Below are 22,023 nucleotides of genomic sequence, written 5' to 3'. Positions count from 1 at the left end.
TATCACATGGGATGGGAACAATTTGATATGAATAAAAATGAGACAAAAGCAATGACCATAAACAGGAAACTAAGAAGATTGGACAGCAGTGGATAGTAATGATTTGGATAGCAGGGTCTAGAGAAGGAGTGAAAATAGATTTTATAAGTTGCATTATTAAAATTTTCTCCTTCTATAGAATTATTGGTGGCAGGATCTTAAATCATAGTACTATTGTCCTCAGTAACCGTAGGGGTGGTTGCTCACCCTTGGAATCCCTGGGCATTACCAATCCCTGGGCATAAATTATTATTAGAAATGAAAGTGAAGATTTAAGAAACATTTATTTTTTAGAACTCTTGGAAAAAGTACGTGGCTGATCATCAGGTATCTTCACTAAGACTTCTGTTTAGAATCCAGATCTAGTCCCTCTGAGATATAAATATTTTTACTCCTGACTAGGTTTAATTTTACTACTTCCTCTTTCGCTATTGAACCACATTTTCTTTTTCATTTTTTTGCATGTTTTCTTAAGCTCACAAGGAACTTTAAGCCTGTATGTGTGTTATGTGTGAATTCAGACCAGATTGTTTGTGAAGAATTAAAGGACTCATCCAGATATTTCAGATAAAAATACTATTTAATATAGCTACATTTATTGAATGCATATTATAAATTAGTATTTTGCTGGGTGTTATTTTGTATGTCCCCAAAACAAAAATTGAGGTGCAAGTAAATTGTCTTGCTCACGGTGAAAGAGCCAGGAGCTCAGCGGGGCCAGTATTTAAACTGAGGATCTGGTTCTGCCTATATCCTATCCATGGAACTCCGGTGCCACCATATTTAACTTTTTAAATAACTGGATCTTAAGAAGAAGAATAAACTGCAGCTTTTTGATTTGGTGGAGAGGCCAAGCTGCTAAAGTATTCTACTCTCTTTTATACCAATAAACACCACTGTAAGAGGAATTCGTGTTATATATCAGTGGGTGCAAAATATCCAGTTAAGAAGGCTCTTTGGGGTGTACGAATACTCATTATTCACTGAGCATCTGACTATTACAATGAGAAATGTTTCCAAATTGCACTCTACGGTGTGAGTCTAAACTGTTTTCCTTTATTTGGGAGCTCTTTTTTTTTTTTTTTAACTTTTATGTTGTTTATCAATAGTAGTTGTTAGACATGAAGTGGATGAAAATCTGACTTCCTGAAAGACATTTATAAAAACTGTAGCCAGAAATCGATTATATTTAAAGGCTACATATTATTTTCTTCTGAAATGAAAGAAACAAACCTACTTTTTTGTTATAGTCACCTCACCTGTGTCTATAAAACCTATAAAAAACGCCAACAAATTGAACTGGTTTGTGACTTTTACTTTGCCATTCGCAAAATGATCGGGAAAATTTAAGAGCATCTAATCAAAGCTCAGCATAATTTTGAGCACTGATGCAGAAGCCGACTACCATATGAAACTAATGTTGCATTATGAAATTATGGCTTTAAAGTAACTTGATCTGCCCATCTTCCCATGCAGGCTTCTCCACGCTGTCCCTGGCGGACCAGATGAGCCTTCTGCAGAGTGCTTGGATGGAAATTTTGATCCTTGGTGTCGTATACCGATCTCTTTCATTTGAGGATGAACTTGTCTATGCAGATGATTATATAATGGATGAAGACCAGTCCAAATTAGCAGGCCTTCTTGACCTAAATAATGCTATCCTGCAGCTGGTAAAGAAATACAAGAGCATGAAGCTGGAGAAAGAAGAATTTGTCACCCTCAAAGCGATAGCTCTTGCTAATTCAGGTTGGCATATTGACATGGTCATTGTTACATTTTTTAATATTTCAGTTTTACCCTTCCCTCGACTTCTTCTTCAGGGATTTGCTAAACCCAGTTGTAAATTCTGTATGAGACAGCAAAATTATAGTCATTACAGCTTTCTAGTGAAAAGTTAGAAATAAGAGAAGTCCACTTGAATTATTTTTATTATATTTACTTCTTGAAAGTGGTGAAACTTTTACCAGCCTGTGCATTTCCTAACTTGTAGTGTAAATGGACAGTCTTGGGACAAAATTACCTCCATTGTCTTGTAGGCACAAGTGAAAGTAAGTGTGCACGGTGGGTACCCAGAAAGCACTTTTCCCCCCTCATAAATGCACATTTTGCAGTTGGAAAAACATATGTAGTGTTGTTTTTCATTTTGCTTATCAAAGAATACTCTTGTTTTCTTGTATTCTGGAATTCTGCAGAAGGCAACTTCTGCTGGAGTATTTCTCTGAGAGGTCCACCTATGCAGTAAGGGTTAAGAATTATGGGAATAAACAGTCTTTACATTTGAACTGAAACGTACTAAAATAGCAATCTCTGATAAGTAAAAATCGTTGCTGCTTTGTTGTTTTTCCCTTTGTGCCTCTCCTAATGCTTTATTGTGGTCTTAAGTCTCTTTTAGCATTTGCATATAGTTCAGGATAGATCCCTCCTTAATGACGTGCCGATCTTTAGATACCTGCGTGTCAATAACGTGCTCTGATGCTATGTACCATTGACAGTCACACCGTGCCCCTCCATCTGCTTTTGTTTTGACCCTATCTTTGAACTTTATCTTGGTTGCTGGCCAGTAGTTTTCCCTTTAATTACAAGAAGGAAACTGTCAATAAAATCTGTTAAATGGGATGCAATGAGTGGCTTGAATGGGCGGACGGCTATTTGTTCAAATTCTGCAGCATTCAAGGTATTGACAGTTTGTTTTCTGGGGCCATATGTGACGATCAATCTCAGGCTGGGCTCAGCCGCGCTGAAAAATGAAAAACCAGATTGCTTTTGCTTACTTGTGGATGACGACTTTGTGATTTGGCGCGGTCCTAGTGAGATGAGACCCTTCTGCCCAAATTGCCCCCGTGAGAGCCAGGGACGCGTGACTGTTTTTAGAAATAATTTTTAATTGATTTTGTAATTAACAGTTCATCTACAATATTGATGCATGCATCCTTGGACTGATAGGAGGGAAATTGTTTTCAACAATGAAGTTGTACTTTCCTATTTGTCTTCATAATGGAGTTTAGCATTGCATACTTTTAATTGCTGAGCACACCATTCACCTCCCTTTTCCTCCTCCCCTGTGAAACTGTAACATAGGTTTCTTTATGACAAGTGGCACTGTTGATGCAAACATCTCAGATGCCCCGGGTCTGGCTCTCTAGAAGACCAAAGTGGGAGATGGGAGAGAAATTTTCCGAGAATTTATTAGTTTGCATGGACTTCGTGTTATAGCATCTCTCGTCGTCAGATGAAAAATTCTGTAGCAATGGTTTGGGGAAGAATTTCTGTTTGGTAGTCATATAGTGATTCTAATTGAAAACGTCTACTTGGTCAATTATGTTTAAAATCCAGCAAGCATGTTTTATATCTTTTATATTACATAATGCTTTTTTAAATTATTAACTAATTGTGAGTGCTGAGCAATGCTAAAACTTGATCAAGATTGCTAAAATCTTATAATTTTAGGTGTTAGATATATACTTTATGGCTGTGGATTGTAATTTAGAGTACCTGAATTAATTAGTAGCAGCATTTCTGTCTGTTGTTTAGAAGTATAATCATTAGTGTTTTGATATGTAAATATTCAAATACCACAGACTCTGCTGTTAGAAGGAGGAAGTGACCTACTTGAGAGCAATGACTGGTGATCAGAAAGTCTTTAAAGAACTCCTTAGTTGGTTTTCTTGTTTAAAACCAGAAATGGTTAACAGGCCCTCTCTTTTTTCTCTTATACTGGTAGTGAGTAACATTAACTTCTTTCAGGAAATTTCTCCATGTCACAAAGTTATTCTGCAAATGCTTGTAACTTTTTTTAACTTCTCAATACCAAGAAAAGTTAATTGAATCAGAGTTCATAATAAAGGAGAAAAGATTAAGGATTATATTGATGTCTAAATTGTGCCACCTCTCGTGTGCTATATAAATATGACCCTTCTCTCCTGCATTCAACCCCCAAACCGCACCATTTTAGCATGGGATAAACCACTCAGAAATCTTTTCTTTTTTTTCATACTGTCAATATGATGCTATTTTATTCCATTTTTTGACCATTACTTGGATGACAGTAATAAAGTTATAGATTCATTCTTGCTTAGATCCAGTGATTCTTAAACTGCTCAAAAGTACATCAGTATGAAAAATGGTTTCAAAGATACCCTAAAAAGCTCATAGTTTTTCTTTCAATAGTTAGAAATTTCAGATGAACGTGAGTTTTTGTGCAAAAAAAAAAAAAATTCGATTTTAGTGTTATATTTATAGGTATCTTAGCATTCCCTTTATGGCTGTAGGTATTAACAACCAATGTCTCATTAATCTCAATTTCAGCTTATTTTAAACATCTGCCTTTATTCAATAATTATTAATATTGTGCTTATGCTCAGGAAACAGAGAATTGTCTTCTTGATAATACCTGTCATATATTTTTGTAGCTCTGTTTCTGGCATATGTGAATTCAGGAATACTTACAGCACCAGGAACACCATTGGAAGAACTTTCCCTATCTTAAAGGATATGGGCAAAAACAAACAAACAAACAAAAAAAACCCAAAAAAACCAATATATTATGAACCAATACTGTCATTCTCACAATCAAATATTTGGAAACCCCAAATAATTGTCCCAATTATTTTTGAAGGTAAGAAACTCACAGGCTCACTTAAACTATATACTTTCTTACTTTTGAGCACCAGCTTTCTCTTAGGCAGTTATTTTCTCCCTGATACATCTTTGTGCAATTGAATTTATTTTTTTAAATTAATTAATTAATTAATTTTTAAAAAAGATTTTATTTATTTATTTGACAGAGAGCACAAGCAGGGGGAGCAGCAGAGGAAGAGGGAGAAGCAGACTCCCCGCTGAGCAGGGAGCCCAATGCTGGGCTCGATCCCGGGGCCCAGGACCCCGGGATCATGACCTGAGCTAAAGGCAGACACTTAACTGACTGAGCCACCCAGGTGCCCCAGGGTGCAATTGAATTTAAAAAGGAAAATCTGAGTCACAATGTTAACATTGTAATAATGTTGTTAGGCCCCGTTCTCTCATCCATACACCAAGAAGTTAGACTCATCTCTAGAATTCTTTCCATTTGGGGAGTTTTATGATTCTATAATTAATTTTATGTCTTCATTGGAAAATTTAGTGAAATATTACTACATGCATTTTGGGTAAGATGATTTCATGTGATTCTGTTGTCTCAGTTTGGTTCTGTTGATTCTTATGTTTAAGAATTTGTTTGAAACTATTATCACTGGCCCCAAGGAGATATATTCATTTTTATATAGTAGAAGACTAAAGCACTTTAAGAGTAAGAATTACTTTTAGTCTGGTCATTCTCTTTTGCTCACAAGGCCCTCCAGCTTCACAGCTGTCACTCATCCCAAGTGGTATCCCCAGCCCTGCCTCCAACCTGGAGCCCTGTGAGCCCAACTCATTCAAGAATAAACAGAATCTATGCTTAAAGCTGACTTTTCTTTTTATTTCTACACCATACTTCTAGGATAATAGCATCTGTTGATATAAAGCTGTGAGTAATATTTTGGTCATCAATTTCAAATCATAAGTAATTATAACCACATCCTGACAGTATTTTGTTCTTGAAAACAAATGTTTGATGTGTAGAATTGTGATATAATTTCAAGGGATAGAAAGCTTATGATTACTGTAGGAGACTGGAATGAGGGCCATCTTTAGTCATATAAGTTTGGTCTCGTTTTTCAGTCTTTTTTCATTATCTCTCCCTTGGGGTAGCCTTTTTAGATATTTTTTCTTAATAAGTCCCCAATGAAATATTAATATCATGAAAATATGTATCTGTTTGTGTACTGGATAGATATGCATTTTACCTAAAAAGAGAGATTTTCCCTACTTTCCAATTCCAAATTTTACTTCCTTTAAGAATGCGTGCTTTAATCACATAACTGTTTTCTTGTCTGTAACATGAGGCAGGTGAATAATGTCTCATATTGTTAAATGGCCTAAAATTTTTATGTCAGTGACTTTTGAGTGAGGGCCGTGAGTTTGGTCACATATTTTGTGTGTGGTTATGTGTGTATTAATGCTGAATTTGTAATATAGGGATATTAACATCTTCATGGATCTGAACAATTAGTATAAAAGTGAAAAACCTCTTCAGTCCCTTAGTATCTCCTGGGCCCTCAAACACAATTTTATTGAAATTTTGACTAAATTTGCTGATGTGATATTCTAGACCTAGTTTTAGATATTGATCAAGTGATTATCCTTTTTTTAGAATCTTTCTGTAGACACTTCTTTTTTTTTCAGTTTTTGCTGGGGAATCTCATTTGATTTCCATGACATGCCTGTGAGGTAGACATGTCCAATAGCATTTTTGCAGGTAACTGAAGCAAGCTGATAAAGATGTGTTACCACTATGAGGCAGAGGGTTGGACCCTCTGTCCCTTGCTATCAATAAGCTATTTCTATTCCACAAATAAGTAGATACAACGTCTTTAAAAGGATCAACACAGAAGACTAGCCAATGCAATTTTACATCTGCCAACCGAAATTAGTACTTTTAATTTAGTTTAGAATTTTGCACTCACTTTATCTTGCTGTCTTCTTGGAGTTCCCGTAGTATAAAACCACTCTTGAAAGTGATAAAAAAGATTTGGAAACAAAATGTTTACTACCTTTATAGGATTTAATAAGAAATAAGTATGGGTAGGTCTTTTGTGGCAGGTAGATATTTATATTTAACTTTTACCCAGACCAAACCATAATTACTACTCTCTGGGAAATCAAAATTATGATTTTCCATCTTCTAGTCTACTTTTCTTTGGTTTTTGCTCAAATCTGCCATCGCTATTTGGATTATTTCAGTTTTGCTTAAGATGATATGATTGAGTTGAAGTGGGTGGTGGTTTTATTTAATGTAACCTTTTAATTTCATACCTATTATGATATATCAAATTTTTATGTAAAAAGTAAAGGTAGGTTTTCAAGTGTTTCTTATCACGTTCAGTGATCGCTATGCCTTGACATAGTGTAAGAAATATTTGCTACAAGTGTCTGTGCTTCCAACTGCGTAATAAGCACATAAATACAATTGCTTTACTTCTAGAGAATGACATAATATAACATTATTTTCATTTACAGATCTTAAGATAATGACTAATCCCTTATAAAAAGGTCATTAGCATGGTGCAGATCATTTATGATATTGTGGAAGATTGAAATATTTACCACCCAAGTTGTTATCAACATTCACTTGTTGTTTTAAGATTTACTTACTCATTTATTTGAGAGAGAAGGAGAGAAATAGAGAGTGCATGAGTGGGGGAAGGGGCAGAGAGAGAGGGAGACAGAGGAAGCAGACTCCCTGCTGAGCAGGGAACTGGATTGGGGTGGGGGTGGGGTCCTCCATGTCAGGACCCTGAGATCACGACCTGAGCCCAAATCAAGAGTCAGACGCTCAACCGACTGAGCCACGCAGGAGCCCCTCGACATTCACTTATTGAGTATAATTGTCTTTATCACTTCTAGTAGAGGGAGTTAGAAAGCTCCTGGAGAGGTGTTAGATATTGGAGGGAGAGAGAGGCCTTGAGTACTTGTAGAGAAACAAGAGTCTTAGCAGGGAATTCCGATTACGCAAGGTAAACAGAATAATGGGAACAATAATTTGGGATTTATGAGAGGGAAGCCGGGAGGAAAGAAACCAGGGGCTCTGGATCTGTGGTTCAACCCCTAATATAAACACAGTAGAGGAGTGATTTGTGGGGCTGGTATAAATGTCGAAGTCTGGCTTGATAGCCAGAGCCAGAAATGAGGAAAATAGTCCTCCCCCCAAAATGTGTGTGTCTCAATGGAAAGCTATAAAATCAGTTCTGTTCTCGCCGTGATAAAGCGCGTAATAAGAATTGTTATTACTATTTCCAACATTAGAATTATAATTTTCCTGCATTAGGAAAGACCTAAAAAGTCTTTTGATCCAACCTCCTAGTTGGTATGTGAACAGCTTCCTTGGCATTTTTGCCAAGTGTTTCTGCCGGCTTGCTCGGAATTCTGCTTAACTCACTACTTTCCAGAAGGGACCATTCCATTGGAAGTTTCTCACTATCCCTCTCTCCGTCTCTGTCTCTCACCAATTTAATATGAAATAAAACATAGATTTAAAAGAAAAACACACCCAAACAGGATGTATAACTTAAGGAGTGCCTTAGTTTTCTATGGCTGCTCCAACCAATTGTCACAACTTGGTGACTTTAAACAGTACATATTTATTCTCTCACTGTTCTGGAGGTCAGAAGTCCAGAAGCATTTTCATAAGGTTAAAGACTAGATAAAGACAGGGCAGTGATCCTTCTGGAGGCTCGAGGGGAGGACCTGTTTCTGTGCCTTTTTCAGCTTCTAGAGTGACATTCCTTGCATTGCTTGAGTTACATCGTTTCCTCCATCATCAAAGGCAGCAGTTTAGCACCATACCTTGCCTTCTTCTTCCTTTGCCTCCTTTTCATAAGGATACTTTTGACTTCATTGAAGACCCTCCTGGATAATCTAGGAGGTAACATTCAGCTTCCAGGGAGGGACCACCTGGGTATCTTGGGGGCCATTTTGCTGTCTGTCACAATGGCAATATGAGCAAGGATGGAAAATGAAAATTTATTAGATATCCCAGAAACCCCTCCATGTGTCTTGTCCCAATCTCACCGCCTGCCCCCCCCTTTCCCACAAAAGTAATCACTATCCTGTTGTAGTTTTTATCACTTCCTCATGTCTCATTATGACTTTATCACTAAATGTGTATCCTCAGACATGATAGTTTAGTCTTGCCCACTTCCAAAAAAAATTTTTTAATGGAGTTTTTAACTCTCCTTTAATCTAAAAGTTCATCTTTCATTTTCATTTTCTTCCAATTTCTCTGTTGAAGAAGCCAGGGCATTTGACCTGCAGAATTTCCCACAGTCTGGATGTTACAGATTGCATACTCTGGGTGCAGTTCATCATGTTTCTCTGCCCTTTGCATTTTGTGCAAATTAACAACTGGATCCAGAGACTTAATCAGGCTCAGGTTCAATCCCTGTGACACCTGTAGGCAGTGAGCTGTTCATTGGGAGGCATACGGCGTCCGGTTGTCTCTGTGCTCTGTGAGCAGCTATTGATGCTCATTACCTAAATCCATTCATTGCTGGGGGTTGCAAAATGATGATCTTTGATTTTCTTTCATCTCTTTTTTACATTCAATCATTGGGATACTTATTTATATAAATCTGTATGTATATATATATGTATATATATATGCTTTTTCTCATCTCTTATTGATGACTGATGATTCAGTTTATATAGGAGCTTGATTCTTTCCCTTCATTTGCCAGTTTTCAAAATAAAGAATTGATGCCCTATCTTTTTAAAATGTCATTATATTCAAATTTATTTAAACATATTTGGTGGATTCCTTCCTTCCTTCCTTCCTTCCTTCCTTTCTTCCTCCCTCCCTCCCTCCCTCCCTCCCTCTCTTACTTCCTTCCTTTTTCCCTCCCTCCTTCTCTTCCTTCCTTCCTTCCTTCCTTCCTTCCTTATTTCTTTTCTTTAGAGAGAGAGCTCAAGTGGGGCAGTGTAGGGGGAGGTGGAGAGGGAGAGAGAGAATCTTAAGCAGGCTCCATGTCCAGTGTAGAGCCCAACACAGATCTTGATCTCAACCTGAGATCATGACCTGAGCTGAAATCAAGAGTCAGACACTTAACCAACTGAGCCACCCGGGCATCCCTATTCAGTGGATTTCAATTAATTGCAATTATAATCCTTTTGTGGAAGCTCAACTTGTCCCATTTTGGGTCAGCAGGAGTCTCTTCAGGTTGGCTTCTGGAATCTTTCTGAATGACTTAGTAGTTGTAGATAGTGTTCTTTCTATCTACTATAAGATGTTCCATACTTATCTTAAATATTTCCCAGCTGAAGCCTGGAATCTAATTATAAGCTGGGTACTAGGTTGCTCATTGCTAATTATTGCATTCCTGGCTTGGCCATCCTTCCTAGGCCTTCTCCGTGGACAGAGCTAGGAACACACAGAATCCTGATTGTGTGTGTGTGTGTGTATCTTGGGGATACCTTGTCACTTAGTTTCATTTGTGAGTGTTGTCTATGGGTTTTTAGTTTGGCCATCTAGTTCTGTTTTTTTTTTTTTTTATGTGCAGATTTGGAAAGATTAAAATATCTTGCTGCCGCCACTGCCATCTTCCTAGAAAGTTTATGATTGGCACCATTTTTTGAAATTTAGGGTCAACTATCTATGTCAATCAAGAGCTAGTTTGCATTACAGTCACCCAATGTTCCTCAGTACCCAGCCGATGGCAGCCAGGAGGGTCGCTCTGTTAGGCTCCGTATATATTGCAGATAAAAATTTTGAGATCAAATTATCTTTTAAGAAATAGACCTTTGCTCACTTCTCCATCTTTTCCACCATGTGGTGCTTCATTCCTTTAGTGATTGGAGAGTCCCATCTGCTCACCCCTTATTACCCTATTCATGTGGGCAATTGACAAATCATCTTTTGCAATGACTCTGAGTCTCACCAAATTTTGCAGCTGTAGGTGTGAGGATATTTAGCTCCCTTCCCAAAGTAGTGATCTGAACTAGACATGTTCCTTTATGGTCCCACTTCACAGAATAAAATATTGGAATTCAATGAAGGGGTTCTATTTTATTATTAAGTGTTGAAATTTAATATATGGTTGACAATACGTGCATCATGTGAACACTGGTTATCTTTTGAAATCTGGATTCTTTTAGAATAGCAGTCTGGTTTTGTAGTTCACAACCCTGGCTTGGCTGTAGAAGCACCTAGATATTTAAAAAATACAGATGATGCCTTGGATCTAGTTAAAATTTTCTGTTTAATAGGTCTGGACTTGGGCCCAGACATCCTTGTTTTTAACCACTCACCCAGTGTTTTTAATGGATAGGCTCACCATGTCTACTTAGTTCCTAAGCCTATGATTCCCATGATTAATTTTCACTGGTTTTCATTAGCACAATACTGGGACCATTTCCTTTAAAATATACAGTTAAAAAGAAACCAGCTCCAACAACCAAAGCTAAATAATTACATAAATTAATGCCAGTTCTATTGAGCCTAGCATAAATGTATAAATGTAGCCCAAAGAGCAAAACAGAGATTAAAGCCACAGAGCCAGAACTTGAACTAGGATCCCTAATGGAGATTAATATTTTCTTCAGCAGTCTGCCAGCTGAATCATGGTCTAATTAAATAGTTCAGATTTAGTGAGTTTGCATTTGAAGTATTAGCAGATCCGAGAATGGGTAAAGCTAAAATGAGTTAGAATCTTTTCTGTAAATGGGAAGTTAAATTATCATAGTAATTTGATTAAATCATTTTTAAATCTCTCAAGCTAAATCACAGCCTTTAAAGAATAGTTTGAAGTCTTAATTGCTGTTTGTGAGCATATCTCTCTGCTATTTGTTCTCGCCTCATTTCCTGTGACATCCTATAATATATCTCCTGCTGGGCAAGAGTAGTGGGGAAGACAAGGCTTGGGGTGGGGGCTGAGGTGACTCTGCAGTCCCTTCAAGTATTTAAAGATCTGCCATGGAAAAGAAGGACATTTATTCTGTATCGTTCCAGTATTTAGAACCAGGACCGAAGGACGGATGTTGTAGACAAATTTGGAAAAATCTGAGGAAGACATTTCTAAGGAGCAGTTCTGTCCCTTATAAAATAGAATGTTCTACATACATCTGGAAATGTCTTCATTAGGAATGTAGAGAAGATTCTTGATGAAGATGGAAGGTTGAATAAAATGGACTCAGAAGATCATTTTAACTCATTTTCTTTTTTAACAAAGGAAATGCCACATGCAGTGGTATGCATTCTAGCAGCATATTTTGATACAAAGAAACCCGAGTTAGACCTAACTATGTTCAGATTTTTTTTTTTTTTTTTTGGTCTGGTGGGAAAATAGTTATTTGTTTTAATATTGTCTGTAAAGATGCAGTTCCTCTTCTCCCTATCCATTTATTCCCATTTTCACTTCGAGTGCTTTGAGTCCCAGGACAGATTGGGTAAGTCCACCTTATCTCCCTTCCCTCATGTGCAAGGTCAGTTTTTTGTGTCCTTGGACGCTCACCATTAGTGTGCGTCCAGGCCCACCATTTTCCCTTCAGATAACATTTCAGAGGAAAAATAGAAAAAAAAAAAAAAATGCAGTGTGCGCTGTGAGCTCCGTGACAGTTTTTCCCTCTCTCACATTGCCAGCCCGTAGACATCTTTGAAATGATGTGTGCTTGTTGCTGTGAGAAGGCACGCAGGAAGTGGATGGGATTGTCTCACTGAAAGGACCCAGAGGGGAGAGAAGCCTGGGTAGAAACAATCTATAGGGACCGGCTAGCTTATGTGTTGGGAAATGTCCTGAGTTCCACCAGGGACACTATCAACCACTCTATCAACCTTAACAACCTGGAAGAGTTCCTCCTCTTGGCTCATCCAGGCAGGAGTTGACTTGAGTGGTAAAGCCTCCTAAGCCACTGTATTCCAAGTTATTTAAAACTCTTTTTGAGAAACGTGTCATTAACCACCTCATGTAAACAGTGGTCAGTTTACCAATGATATGGTGAAAAAATTTCAGAATGACAGTGTAAGAGAAAAAACAACAACAAAATACAAAGAAATTTTTAAACATGTTCCTGGTTATAACTGTCAGCCTTTTAATTATGTTGCCATAATTTTTTTTTATCATATGTTTAGCCCCTTGATTTTAAATTACATTTCCTCTCTCTTTTTGTGCATGTGAACTGATATTTGAATTATATGAAAGATTAGGCTAACTACATATATCTTAGAGCTCTGCATTCTCAGAGAACAAGAATTATTAAACATGAAGAATCCCCCAAAGACTCCATTATGTGTAATTAACAGATAAACTGTCATCAGAATCAATAAAACGTGCTAAATGATTCAAACTTGTATATAATTAAGTGTCTGTTTTAGAGCTAGAGCAGTAACTTTTCTTTTCCCCCACATCTCACATTTCTCAAAAGAATAATTGTGGCAACCCTGTTAACCCTTTCCTTGCTTGATTGAATTAGATTTTTAAATGAGTCACTTAAGGGCAAAGTTCACCTTCACCAATGTGAAAAATATTTCAGAACTCATTAATCTAAAGACTTCGTTTGTTTTTCAGTAGAAGCGGACTGTGTAAGGATGCTTTGATGAACTTAACAGTACACTGAAAATCTTGAAAGGATAAGCACTTTATTGTGATTTCTGTATAGTCTATACCTGAACATAGTGTTGAATTCAATGTATTTATTTATTTATTATTTTTTAAGATTTTATTTATTTATTTGACACAGAGAGTGAGAGCACAAGTAGGCAGAGTGGCAGGCAGAGGGAGAGGGAGAAGCAGGCTTTCTGCTGAGCAGGGAGCCCGATGTGGGACCCGATCCCAGGAGCCTGGGATCATGACCTGAGCCAAAGGCAGCCGCTTCACTGACTGAGCCACCCAGGCGCCCCAAATTCGGTGTATTTATACTGAGTTCTTAAAACCTTGGTCATCTACTTTTTTTTTCCTTTTGGGAAATACGGGCTTTTTGAGGGCAACATCATAATTTTAGACAATGTTACCTCCATAGCACTTGGAATAATACTTTCAATAGATGACCTTTGATAATTGTTGAATGGGTGAATAAATATATGAATGAGATAATGAATAAAGTAACCAAGATTGTCATCTATTAAAAGAAAGTCTTCCCTGATTGCTCCATCTTAGGAGGAAAAAAAAAAAAAACGCACTTTTAAATAATGGATATTTTGGTAGTAATTTCCGTGCTCTAAATCCATATTGGAAATCATCTCCTGGAGGGAAATTTAGAAAAAAAAAAAAATAGAGATTTTTTGGAAATGGAAAGTGCTCGGAGCAAATCACAGCTTAGCGCTTAGGGAATATCAAGTGTACTGTGGAACTTCCCCCACATGGGTTTTGGTTATTATTGACATGATTCTGTGTTGCGCTTTGTTGTACAGACTCCATGCACATAGAAGACGTGGAGGCTGTTCAGAAGCTTCAGGACGTGTTACACGAGGCGCTGCAGGATTACGAGGCCGGCCAGCACATGGAAGACCCGCGCAGGGCCGGCAAGATGCTGATGACGCTGCCCCTGCTGAGGCAGACCTCCACCAAGGCAGTGCAGCACTTCTACAACATCAAACTAGAAGGCAAAGTGCCCATGCACAAACTTTTTTTGGAAATGCTGGAGGCCAAGGTCTGACTAAAAGCTTCCTGGGCCTTCCTGTCCTGCACGCCGAAAAAGGGAAAATAAACCCCAGAGTGAAGTCGAAGAAACTTAGAGTTTAGTTACCAACATCAAAAATCAACGGACTGCACTGATCATTTAGCAGCAAGACTATGAAGCAGCTTTCAGATTCCTCTGTATCTTCCTGATGAGTGTCTTTCTCCCTTTTCTCATCTTCCTTCTCCCTTCCTTCCCTCCTTATTTTTTTTTTTCCTCCCTCCCTTATTTGTCCTCTTCCTCATTTCTTGGCTTCCTTCATTACTGGTTCCCTTTCTCCTTCATTTCCTTCCTTCCCTCTGTCCTTCCTTCCTCCTCCTACTCACCTCCTTCTCTTTTCTTGTCCTTCCCCTCTCTCCTAAATTGGAAATATCTCTAGTTGTAAGGGAATTGTCCCCTTCCTTGCCTTGCCTTTCCCTCCCTCCCTCCCTTCCTTCCTTCTTTCCTTCCTTTCTTCCTTCCTTCCTTCCTTCCTTCCTTCCTTCCTTCTGCTGCTGAACTTTTAAAAGAGGTCTCTAACTGAAGAGAGATGGAAGCCAGGCCTGCCAAAGGATGGAGATCCATAATATGGATACCAGTGAGCTTGTTGTGAACCATAACGTCCCCAATGACTAAGGAATCAAAGAGAGAGAACCAACGTACCTAAAAGTACAGTGCAACACAGACAAATTGACTGAGTGCAGTATTAGATTTCACGGGAGCAGCCTCTAATTAGACAACTTAAGCAACGTGGCATCGGCTGCTTCTTATCATTGCTTTTCCATCTAGATCAGTTACAGCCATTTGATTCCTTAATTGTTTTTTCAAGTCTTCCAGGTATTTGTTAGTTTAGCTACTATGTAACTTTTTCAGGGAATAGTTTAAGCTTTATTCATTCATGCAATACTAAAGAGAAATAAGAATACTGCAATTTTGTGCTGGCTTTGAACAATTATGAACAATAATGAAGGACAAATGAATCCTGAAGGAAGATTTTTAAAAATGTTTTGTTTCTTCTTACAAATGGAGATTTTTTTGTACCAGCTTTACCACTTTTCAGCCATTTATTAATATGGGAATTTAACTAACTCAAGCAATAGTTGAAGGGAAGGTGCATATTATCACGGATGCAATTTATGTCGTGTGCCAGTCTGGTCCCAAACATCAATTTCTTAACATGAGCTCCAGTTTACCTAAATGTTCACTGACACAAAGGATTAGATTACACCTGCAGTGACTCCGAGTAGTCACGTCTATAAAGCACTGCACATGGAGTACAGATCCGTAGAGTGATCAGGAGTGCACCTCTCTACCTGGGAGGTATAGTTGCCATATGATTTCTAGCTGCCATGGTGGTTAGGAATGAGATACTGCTTGTTTGCAAAGTTACAGACCTTGTCTCAGAAGGAGCTGTGAGCCAGTATTCATTTAAGAGGCAATAAGGCAAATGCCAGAATTTGGGGGGAAAAAAAAAAAAAACCATCAAAGACAGCAGATGCCTGACCAAATTCTAAAACCTAATCTTTATAAGTTTATTCATTTAGGAATGTTTGTTTAAATTAATCTGCAGTTTTTACCAAGAGCTAAGCCAATATATGTGCTTTTTCAACCAGTATTTTCACAGCAAGAAAGTCAGTCAGGTTCCAGACTGTTAAGAGGTGTAATCTAATGAAGAAATCAATTAGATGCCCCCGAAATCTACAGTCGCTGAATAACCAATAAACAGTAACCTCCATCAAATGCTATACCAATGGACCAGTGTTAGTAGCTGCTCCCTGTACTATGTGAACAGTCTTATTCTATGTACACAGATGTAATTAAAATTGTAATCCTAACAAACAAAAGAAATGTAGTTCAGCTTTTCAATGTTTCATGTTTGCTGTGCTTTTCTGAATTTTATGTTGCATTCAAAGACTGTTGTCTTGTTCTTCTTGTGGTGTTTGGAATTCTTGTGGTGTGTGCTTTTAGACACAGGGTAGAATTAGAGACAATATTGGATGTACAATTCCTCAGGAGACTACAGTAGTATATTCTATTCCTTACCAGTAATAAGGTTCTTCCTAATAATAATTAAGAGATTGAAACTCCAAACAAGTACTCATTATGAACAGATACACATCAAAATCATAATAATATTTTCAAAACAAGGAATAATTTCTCTAACGGTTTATTATAGAATACCAATGTATAGCTTAGAAATAAAACTTTGAATATTTCAAGAATATAGATAAGTCTAATTTTTAAATGCTGTATATATGGCTTTCACTCAATCATCTCTCAGATGTTGTTATTAACTAGCTCTGTGTTGTTGCAAAACTTTTTGGTGCGGACACGTTTCCAAAACTATTGCTACTTTGTGTGCTTTAAACAAAATACCTTGGGTTGATGTTTCATCAGCCTAGTGCTAGGAATACTGTGTATCTATCATTAGCTATATGGGACTATATCGTAGATTGTGGTTTCTCAGTAGAGAAGTGGCTGTAGTGTGATTCTAGATAAATCATCATTAGCAATTCATTCAGATGGTCAATAACTTGAAATTTATAGCTGTGATAGGAGTTCAGAAATTGGCACATCCCTTTAAAAAATAACAACAGAAAATACAACTCCTGGGAACAAAAGGTGCTGATTCTATAAGATTATTTATATATGTGAGTATTTAAAAAGATTATTTTCCAGAACGTTTGTGCAGGGTTTAAGTTGCTACTATTCAACCACACTATATATAAGTAAAATATATATGCTATATCCATTGTTTTCACTGTATCACATTAAAGTACTTGGGCTTCAGAACACAGAGCCAACCAACTGAAAACACCAGATGGAGATGGGGAAAAAAGAATCAAGTACAAATTTTAGTTTTCAGTTTAAGTGACTCTCGGCATTACAGAGAACACGAATCTCACAAATAGGAAACACAACTTAAAACGTAGATCTAAAAGAACTGCACGGGCTTTAGGGTAAAATGCTCATCTTAAACCTCGCTCGAGGTAAGTTTTTTCAAGTTTCAAGCAAGACCATTTACTTAATGTGAAGTTTTTGAAAGTTATAAAAGTGTATGTTTTTGCCATATGATTTAAATTTGTATTTTGCTTCTTTTAGAGGTTTGTTCTTATTTAAAGCAATAGGATGGTGTGACTTCCTGTAGTTACACTTGTGTTTCAATCAGATCAGATTGTTGTATTTATTCCACTATTTTGCATTTAAATGATAACATAAAAGATATGAAATATTTAAAACTGCTATTTTTCTTATAGAAGAGAAAATGGGTGTTGGTGATTGTATTTTAATTATTTAAGCGTCTCTGTTTACCTGCCTAGGAAAACATTTTATGGCAGTCTTATGTGCAAAGATCGTAAAAGGACAAAAAATTTAAACTGCTTATCATAATCCAGGAGTTGCATTATAGCCAGTAGTAAAAAGAATAATAATAATAATAAAACCATGTCTATAGCTGTAGATGGGCTTCACATCTGTAAAGCAATCAATTGTATATTTTTGTGATGTGTACCATACTGTGTGCTCCAGCAAATGTCCATTTGTGTAAATGTATTTATTTTATATTGTATATATTGTTAAATGCAAAAAGGAGATATGATTCTGTAACTCCAATCAGTTCAGATGTGTAACTCAAATTATTATGCCTTTCAGGATGATGGTAGAGCAATATTAAACAAGCTTCCACTTTTGATTGCTCTTTTGTATCGTGTTTCTTTTTGTTCCCCCCACTAAAGAACGAAATCAATAAACACTGCCCTTTGTTGCTTCCATTCAAAGAGTATCTCTGAGTACCTATCCCCTAAAAATAAAGTAGGAGTTTAAATAAGAGCTATATAAAGGCTTGTCAGAATGAATTCTAGGGTGCCAAGAGACATTTTGCATATTTAAGAGTATGCAAAGTGTCTCATGGCACATTAGAATTCATTCTGACAAGCCTTTATATAGCTCTTATTTAATCTTAAAGCATCTCCACATCATCCTGCATTACTCAAAATCATCGCCTCTATGTCAATGTCATAACAGAAAACTTTCCCCCTATTTTAAGATCATATTAAAACCTGCTAGAGATACCTATTATTTCCCTCCATCCACAATTAAATCACGGGCTTGCACGGAGCTCGTCAGCGAGCTGCAGGCCTCGTGGAGCAGCAGGGGGTTGCCGGCCAGATTTCCTGAATGGGAAATCAACAGCGGAGCTTACAGATCTGTGTGCGCGAGGAGGGGGAGCTGTCTTCGAATTCAAGAGGGTTAAACAGCACTGCTCACAGCAAATGGCCTCCCCTCGCTTTTCTCACTCGGAGAGGTTACGGCCCTTGTTGCTCCCGGTCAAGCAGCGCGTCCACCGGACCCTCCTGGAGCCATCACCGAGGTGCTGATACGTGCTTTCTTGGCTTCTCTGCCCATCTTGAGAGTGTTTTGTCATTGTGTTTGCCCACCGTATTTCTCACCTTTCCGAGGTGGCTGGATCTCTAGCGCAGGCTGGTGACACAAAGGCCACTAAACGCAATCCGATTTCGGGGCGTGAGATTACCTAAATCACCAAGCTGCGCTAGCTTGCAGCATCACACAGGGTCTTTTCCTGTGTTCGTGTCCTTCGAGTGGCAACAGCTCAGCAGAGGATCCGAGGTGTTTTCCTTTGGGTATTTTCAAAGTACCTGGGCGGAAACTGACACAATGCAAGATACAGACCCAACAGGGGAAAGCGTGTCTGTAATCTTCCAACGAGGTCCTCTCTTAAAAAATATGTAAGTCACACGCAAACGCCTTTAGGAACTTGGATGTCAGACTTCTCTTGCTGGTTTTTCTAATTCTGAATTATGACAGTAACTTCGCTGGTATTGACGTATTTATCAGAGATGCCTCAGGTGTAAAAGAAAAGAAAACAGGATTTTGACGTTTTAACATGTTTATTTCTTGATAGATAAACAAGGAATAACTGACAAATGGGTTATGTGTTTGTGTCAAGGGATCGCCTTTATTTTCACCTGACGTTTATAAAGGACTTTGCTTTAATCTAGTGGTTCCCAAACTAGGCCACAGATTGGAATCCCCTGAAGAGTGTTCGAGATTCCCGATGTTCGTATCCCACCCACGGAAGGTTGGGGTTTAGTTGTGGCCTGGGCTTTTGAACAGTTCAGGAAACCATCTCCAGGGGCGCCTGGGTGGCTCAGTCGGGTGGGCGTCCGACTCTTGAGCTCAGCTCAGGTCTTGAGCCAGGATTGTGGGTTCAAGCCCCACGTTGGGCTCCATACTGGGCATGGAGCCTGCTTAAAATAATCTCCAGGTGATTGTAATGTGAAGACAACATGAGAAAATGATGCTTCAAATTTTTGTATGTTACTCATATAGGCCAGGAATATCCAGAAAAAATAAAAACTTCTAGTACCTTGGCTCTGAATTTTTGTGAGAGTTTTAGACTAATTTTTTTTAATATCATGACAAAAAGATTCAGCCTTGTTAATCACAAGGCCAATGAAATGCACCTGGATTGTTTTGACCGCCACTTCTCCCAACCCTTCCCCACACACTGGCTGGTCCTCTCTTCCCACCCGTTCTTCCCTGGCCACATGGGGGACACATTCTATTTGGTGGCTCCCAAGCCACATCCTCTGGTTATGCCCCATCTGAAAGTAGAGATAGCTGCTCAAAACCTTGTGCAGAATATCTCACGATCCCTTTAAAAAAAAAAAAATCCTCATTTGACCCTTCCGTGTGCTTGAAAATGAATTTAGGTATGGCTCAACTACCTGTTTTTCCCTACTGAAAAACAAAACAGGAACAAAATTCGAACAAAATTCATTTCTCAGAATGACCTCTCTTCCCTACGTTTTCCAAGTTGCAGATTTAGGTAAGTAAGAGGTAGAAATGAGAACAGAGATCAAATATTTCACTCTTGGGCCTATGCAAAAACTTTAGGTACACTTTGCTTATTGTGAAGTTTAATTTGTGATCAGACTGGAAAAGAAAAGGGGTCTGTTTCAGTTTCTTGTTTCATCCGTGATGGTTCGCATACTGAATGGCTATTTCCACAGTCCCAGAGATTACCGAAGGGTTTAAATCAGTGTTTCAGGCCCTTTCGAATCTGGAAGTCTAGCTTCTCGGGCCCCTTGGTAGGGTGGAAAGAACACAATGAAACAAGTAGCAGCAGATTGATTGCCCCCCTCATCTTATTATGAAACAAAACAGAAAAGAAAAGAATTTCAAAATATAATCCCCCTTTCCCAGGAGTATTTGTCTTGTTCTCCATGAAGTTAAAGGTCTGAAATAATGTGCCCATCAGGGGCTCAATGTTGCATGTCCATGCCAGTTGGTCCAAGGGCTTGTTATGATGGTAATGACCTACTGAAACGTGAGCTTGGATTGCAACAATACAATTGCTACCAGCTCACCCGCTGGGAGAAATATTTTATTATTGTCAAATGTCCTCCATAGAGATTTGTTTTGCCTGTTCCTGTTTAAATTAAATTCAAAGCAGAACTGCATTACTATTTCTCTGGAGTATATTTGAGATAAACAACTAGTCTCAAAATTTAGGATTCCTGGCTAGTTCAAATTTGTTTATTAGCAGAAAAATTGCAATAGGTGACGCCGTCGCTGCAGGAATATTATGATTGCAGCCTCACGAGAGACTTACGTACTAAGTCCGTGACCTAAAAAAGAGAGAGAGAGAGAGAGAACTCCCTTTTTCATTACAGATGCCAGCCAGATTAATAATTAACTATGCTGTCAGTTGTACAACCTTAAAAAAGAAAAGACGTCCCAACATAGTACTGCATTGCCATAGCATGCCACAGAATTTTGGCTATGAGAAATTTTGCCCCAAGTAAGAAGTGTTTTAAACTTAAGGTCATAAATCAAATGTGTGTGTGTGTGTGTGTGTGTGTGTAAAAATACTTTTAAATAGCATAGTATAAATAGCACAGAAGCCCAAAGCATGAATTAAAATGCTCTTTGAGCATAATTTATTTTTTCCAATATTATTTTTAAAAAGAATTAAATGTCCTAGAATATACGGAATTCCTGGGATCATTTTTGCCAGAGGCCCTCTCATGCAGCTTTGGCAAAGGACCCTGCGGCAATGAAGCTCAGTCAATACAAATGTTACATGCAGTCGCATTAGGCTGGGACCTCACTCTACCAAAAACTGCCTGTTACCTTTGTGAAAAATCACAGAAGCCCGTGTGTTCCATAACGGACTGAGCTTTGGAGAGCTGGTTTTGGGAAATGCAAACAAGCTGTTGGGAGGGGTGACTAAGGACCTAACAGGAAAACATTTCAGACTAGCGGAAGCATTAAATCACACGATTCACACTCCAATGCCATCCGCCATGCTCAGTCAAATTTCACAGTTTTGTTGGGAAGTGAGGAACGATCTGCTATTAAAAAAATAACAGCATAGAAAACTAACGTCAGAACAGCGGTTTCTAAAATGAGGTCTAGAGCTAGATAAGGGTTGGGTTTTCTCCTTTTAAATATGTGGTTTCATATCATTACAAATGAAAAAATAGTAAATATTCATGGTAAAAAAAAAAAAATACCCTGTGGATCCTTTTGCATTAATCTGAGATTTGTTATCTCCACTAGACTTGTATTTTCCCTTGGTACTCTTCCCTTCGTGAACAAAATGAATCGACTCACCCTAAAGTATCAACTCTATGCTTTTAAATCAAAACAGATATATAGACTATATTTCTAAGGATATGTATGGCAAAAATCCCTTCCTCCGCAGAAATAAATATGTAGGTGAGAATAATTTCCAGGCTG

The 22,023-nt window shown here is 38.0% G+C and overlaps 1 protein-coding gene across 10 annotated transcripts in view; it reads left to right on the top strand.

The window, feature by feature from the left end:
- The window catches only part of ESRRG (estrogen related receptor gamma), a 565,965-nt gene extending 548,015 nt beyond the window's left edge, over positions 1-17,950 (top strand). For all 10 annotated transcript variants that reach the window (XM_078078363.1, XM_078078359.1, XM_078078361.1 and 7 more), the window contains 2 exons: positions 1,516-1,785; positions 14,015-17,950. In XM_078078363.1, the coding sequence (XP_077934489.1) occupies positions 1,516-1,785; positions 14,015-14,259 (515 nt within the window). In that variant the 3' untranslated portion in view covers positions 14,260-17,950. The remainder of the gene's footprint in view (positions 1-1,515; positions 1,786-14,014) is intronic.
- The last annotated feature ends 4,073 nt before the right edge of the window (positions 17,951-22,023 follow it).

Source organism: Halichoerus grypus, chromosome 7 (genome assembly GCF_964656455.1).
Source record: "Halichoerus grypus chromosome 7, mHalGry1.hap1.1, whole genome shotgun sequence".
NCBI lineage: Eukaryota > Metazoa > Chordata > Mammalia > Carnivora > Phocidae > Halichoerus > Halichoerus grypus.
This window is presented reverse-complemented; position numbering and strand designations above follow the sequence as displayed.